At 37.2% G+C, this 5,686-nt stretch overlaps 1 protein-coding gene across 4 annotated transcripts in view; it reads left to right on the plus strand.

Moving 5' to 3' along the window:
- fwe (calcium channel flower) overlaps nucleotides 1-5,686 on the plus strand; it is a 34,282-nt gene that overhangs the window by 26,839 nt on the left and 1,757 nt on the right. Inside the window, exons 5-6 of one of the 4 annotated variants that reach the window (XM_076180666.1) lie at nucleotides 3,712-3,772; nucleotides 4,202-4,827. The exons of 1 other annotated variant lie outside the window; for it this stretch is intronic. In XM_076180666.1, coding sequence (XP_076036781.1) covers nucleotides 3,712-3,745 — 34 coding nt within the window. In that variant the 3' untranslated portion in view covers nucleotides 3,746-3,772; nucleotides 4,202-4,827. Of the gene's footprint in view, nucleotides 1-3,711; nucleotides 3,773-4,201; nucleotides 4,828-5,686 lie in introns of those variants that run through there. 2 more of the 4 variants (XM_076180665.1, XM_076180663.1) reach the window with 2 other exon arrangements.

Genomic DNA, 5,686 nt, shown 5'->3' on the forward strand with positions numbered 1-5,686 from the left:
TTCAGATCATCTATGCGAGTGCATCGAGTTAAGTTCTGGATCTGGAGTTTTCTGTTGTCATAAGATTGAATAGCATAAATGAGAGTAATACTCCCTGTGAGACTCCATTATACTGTCTTCTTTATTCAGAACTTACTAGAGGTTATGCTGCACCGTCTCCTTGCTAAGAAGTTGGCATTTTTTGTTATATTTACGTGTCTCGTATCTATTTTAATAGCATGGGTCAGGGAAATTTGTCCAGTACCTTGTATGTGTTTATAGCTCATAACTGTTCTTTCTAGTAGAGCTACTCTGTTGAATCCTTATTGCACCTGTTGGATAATGTTTGTGAGCAGTTTGCTGGTAGGTAAAGTGGGCCCTCTTTGAGTCCTTGTTGGTTAGGGGAGGTAGGTAGTTTTGTTGCAATTCTTCCTGTTACTTAACTTTACATCAGCTTGGATGTAGTGGTTAGTAATGAAATGGGTCTGTATGATGCAGGAATTTCATGTGGTTCGGTTTTAGTATGGGTATTATGCGAGTTCTTTTCTAGATAGCTGGAATTTTATTGTACATTCAGTAGGGTTGAAAATATATATCAATTGAGGTTTTTATTGCTATTGGACCAAGGTGCCTCAAGTGGATGTTTGAGATTTTGTCTGTTTGGGATTTTTTTTTATTTTCTTCTACATGTCTGTTAGTGGAAGGGAGGTAGCATATGTCTCTGGTTTTATTATTTGCATTTTTATTTATTTATTTTTTCTTGAATTTTGGGTTTGAAACTCGTTTTGGTGAAGTGTTTGTTGATGAATTTGCAAAGTTTTATTGCTTATTTTTTGCTTATGGTATTTTCTTTTGGATTGCCCCAAGTGCTTCATGGGTTGTGTGTTGTTGATGGTTTTTACTACACAATATTTGTTACTTGTTATTCTATCTATTGTGCTTTTCTCCAGTTTTTTGTCTGCGGTTTATTAGTTTAGCGGTGTTTTTATTCAACTGGTGTAGTTCTTTTTCTTGTTCTGTTAGTTCATGTTTGTCATAATAAGGTTTTCCTTTTCTATAGGGTGGCCATCACGTGTAGTTCAGGTTGTGTTTGCTCCAAGCTTCACGAAGTGGGCCCTACCTTAGATTCCTAAAGGAAGAAATTTTGGACTTTTGTCTGTGTTATATTGATGTGGGACTTTGTGTGTGTCACTGGCTGAAAGTATTAGGAGAAGGGGAACTGTTGTCAATAGTCAGCTGTTCATGCTTGAGAAAGTGTAAGAAATAGTTAAAAGTTGATAGAAAGCTTGGGTCCAATCCAGTGACAGAGAGCTTAGTCCTTAGGACAGCATCTCCTGATAGAGGTGGGGGCTGGGGGGGGGAGGTTTGATGGGTTTTGAAGATGGGCAGCTCCAGTGACTTGTAGGACCACCACAAACAAGTACAGGTACACCTTAACTTAAGATGGGGTTCGGTTCTGAGAAACCCATCATGGGTCAAAAATATTTTACGTCAAAATACGTTGGGTGCTGCACAGACTGGGGAAGTGGCAGCACGGATGGGATGGTGGTTGCACTCTGAATATAACACTCAATACAGCTATCATAAATGATCCTGATCTATATGTAGGAAAATAACACAACAACATTTCATTCATTGAATACATGAGGAGCTAAGATGAAAGAGAAGAAAGGGTGGTGGTTGGGAGTGAAATGGGTGGGAGAAGGTGTGTGCCTTTTGATTTGGTTACCTCCCTTGTAAGGGGGGAAAACTCTATGGTATATAGAGTATTTTATTTAAATCTAGGGGATTTTATACCTACCAAAACCTATAGTAACCTCAAAAAAACCATAAGGTGAATGATCGCAAGTAGAGGAATGGCTGTACATGTCATTGGTTTGATGATGAGGATTATGATGATTATGATGATTAGTAGTAGTAGTAGTATTGGTGTGAGACATTTGTCATTTGCTTGTGGGAGTACGAGGGAAGCGGTTGCTTATTGTACGTTCTTCTTTTGTGAAAAGTGGATGAAATACAGTTGAAGGTGTTAGAGAGGTACTGGGCATAGCCTGAAGACAGTGTCAGCCCTGCACCTTCAGATGAAGGTGAGGGTGTTGACAGGTTTTGAAGACAGGTGGTAGGTGGTGCCCATCTTGAAGGACCACCACATGCTGGTACCTGTCATTGGTCCCACACTCATAATTTTTCTTCACATAAATCTATGGAAAGGCCCAAGGAATGTTGTGGCTCAAGCCATGTGGCAAACTACAGGGTGACCTTTCATCCCTGAGGTGCTGAGGTGGAGGGATGATTCAGTAGACTTAATTTGTGTATGACGTGATTGCTTTGCTTCAGCCACACCCATTGTAAAGGGGGAATTGCTTTTTGTTGGTAAGGAAACTAGAAACATGTATTATTATTACTCATTTCCATTTACAGTCATAAGGACATGTATGCATTAAAAGACCCTTGTAAATGGGGTGGCCAAATGAAAGCACTCACCCACTGTATCCCATTCGTCATCCTTCTCATCTTACCTCCTCGTGGGTCCTGGGTAACTGGTCATATTCATTGGTAATGCATATTTCAGTGTAGGTTGTCAGGTCATTCATACAGGACTGGCAGTCATGTGGGTTGCATTCATATTACAACGGCTTTTGATTTGTTGATTGTGGGATGAATGAATGATGCCATTTATTTGTGTGCATATTTAAAAGGGGTGGTGGAAACTGACAACTCTGTGGTGAATATCTTTAATCTAAAGGTGATGGTCCAGTTTAAGGGACTCCTGTTACTTGAGGGGTCACTTTAAATAATAGTATGTAATGATATGAAAGACCTAATTTGAATTCATGGATATTTTCAACTTTATCTTTAATATTGGTAATTGAGTTGGTTGTAAAAAAGATCATCAATGCATCACTTGGGTATGCTTAGGGGCACGTAATTTTGCTCATGCTGACACGGCTTCTCTTTTGTTACTTGGAGATACCTTATGTAAAAAAAATGGTCAAGGAGAAATGCAGCATTATGTTTATGGGTACACGGTCATGGACGTCTGCAGGAATTTTTGTATGGAGGGGCAAAATTAAAGATATATATATGGTCTGGTATAGTATATCAAGATACAAACTTCAAATTGGCCACATAGGCATATATTTACATTATCTACACGAGTTACATTTCAACTTCCATCTAATTCACAAAGTGACAGAATTAATTAATTCACTTAACCACTCATTTGCAATTGAACAAGAATTAAGAACTGTGGCTGTCGAAACAATCAATGTTGCCATATAATTCACTATCAAGTATAGTATCAGTATGTACTTAAATTACAGACTTGCAGTTGAAAATCAATCATACACTAATATTCTATAAATTAAAGTTTTAATGAAATTATATGTGATGACCAGCAAAATTTTAAAGATGCCTTAGATTTCTAGGGGGTCAATTATCCCCCACCCCCCATCCCCTTCAGACGCCCATGTACACAGCCTTCATAGGTGCCTTCACAGATTCATAGGAATTACTTGAATGCTTATTCAGGTAGTTTTTTTTTCTGCCTTGTATTACTTTTGCTGTATTGTGCTCTCTCTGGAACTCAAATAAGTCTCATTTGAGCATTCATTTTATGTTAGGAACCATTTCGCTTTAAAAGCTACTTAGGTCTTCCATATGATGTACGACTGTTTGGGAGGCTCTGTATTTAGTATTTGTAAATACTAAAACTTGTTTGACATTTGGCAGAGGTGGTGGTAGAAGGACCACTGAGGAAGTTTAGAAAAATGACATCACTGTTCAAAGAAAGGTATTTGAGATGTTCCAAGCCCTTGCATTGTACTTTCTTTCTCTTGTGGAACTTCACACCTACCTTGTCATGGGAGAAATGTGGAAAATAACTACTTCTTTGAGCTTAGTGAGAACAGTGCCATGACATGTGGCATCTTGATGAAATTTTAACAAGTTAATGATTTAACAATTTTATACTTGCATCTGTATCTCACACAAGCTCTTGGAATGGGTCAGCACTGATTGAAGTTGGGGAAATAAGTAATTTAATGCCAACATCTACCACTCTTCTTCCTGGTATACTTCTTCACTTGACATTTCTGCACTGGCATTTACTAACCAAGCTTGAATGTTGGCAGTACATTACCAACCAGAGGTGTGTAGTCACGTTTATACTAACATTGCTTGTGTCGGCATAACTCGTTACTAAAATCCGTTCAAATGTTAGGGGCAGCCGCGAGGACATGATGGCCACTGCACAGCAAAATCAAGGTGGTATACCCAACACTCAAAGCGCCATTCTTGTGGACGATCCTGAAGCTTGGCGCTCATCTTGAAGAGACAAGCTCAACTCGATGCCATTCAGCCCAGAGCCAGGGGCTAAAATGCATAATCCTACTAATACTGCAGCAGTCGTTTTTGGGCTATTTAGTTGTGATATGAAGGGCGGGATGCATGCTCTCCTTCAGAGAGGGCCATGGGGACCCTGTAGCATTTTGATATTTTGAGACTTGGTCCATGGTATCTGCTTTTACGTTTGAATTGGTTGCTTCTTCATACAGTTCTTTTGTTGTAACATTACTTTGGATATTTTTAATATTTTTCATTCTTTAAGGAAAATACTTTGTATATCCAAAGGTAACATTTACGGTAACCATCCTTTTGATGTCTCGTTCGTATTCTGTAGTTTACTGGATAGAAAATCTAGTATGGAGAAGTACTTTCTGTAGTTTTGTGTTACGTATGTTGGTAGCAGTATATTCTAAAGCTGAAGTGTTCATCTACTGCTGCTGCAGCTGCTTGTTTCATGCATGCCATAGGCGTAGCCTTCACCAATGCTTACACACTTAAATTTTTACACTTGCACTTTGTAATGCTTTGAGAATCATATTAGACTAATTTGTATTTATTAAAATTGTGGAAGCACCGTCAGCTCTTGAAGTTTCAAACTTGGAATAGAAATACAGATATGCAACTTACCAAAGCAATGTAACCCAAATTTTACTATATTCTACTCTGGCTTGTCATGATTTTATACACTAATCTTAAGGTATGAAGTCGTGACAATGAAACTGAAAGAATTGTGAAACCTTTAATTATTTGAAGAAATGATCTTGATTTTTTTTTATATATTTATTTATTTATTTATTTATTTATTTATTTATTTATTTTTTTTATGGTAATCAGTCATTGCTTAAGGCCATAGTCCCTCAGGTAACAAGACCATCAGTCTACACTGTAGTTGGATGTAATTATCTGTGATAGTACTGTGAGGTTCCATTTGTTGGAAAAAACATATCACTATATGGATTTAAAAAGTCAGATGTACTGTCAATATCCTTAAACTTACAGTCAGAGATATCCATATCTGAAAAAGTCATCAAAATACTGTTATGACTACTATACAGTTTTAGAAAGATTGTTGGAATTGATGTAGGTTATTTGGTGTCATTGTATCACCAATGTTTGAAACTTCAAAAGCTAACCATAAGAAGACTTAACATCTTTGGTATATACATTTAATTATTTTTACAGAAAATGTAAATATCCAATATTCTCATTTGTTTCTTCTTTTATCTTATTATCCATTGAGTGATTAACATTTTGTTTTTGTTTTTTTGTTTAGGACTTGGCATAATGATATGTTTGTCCTGCATGAAATATCTTTTCATGAATGTTGTAATTGACCCATCTCATATTTGTGTTGGTGTAG

Source organism: Oratosquilla oratoria, chromosome 44 (genome assembly GCF_046742065.1).
Source record: "Oratosquilla oratoria isolate Oo_2021 chromosome 44, ASM4674206v1, whole genome shotgun sequence".
NCBI classification, from domain to species: domain Eukaryota; kingdom Metazoa; phylum Arthropoda; class Malacostraca; order Stomatopoda; family Squillidae; genus Oratosquilla; species Oratosquilla oratoria.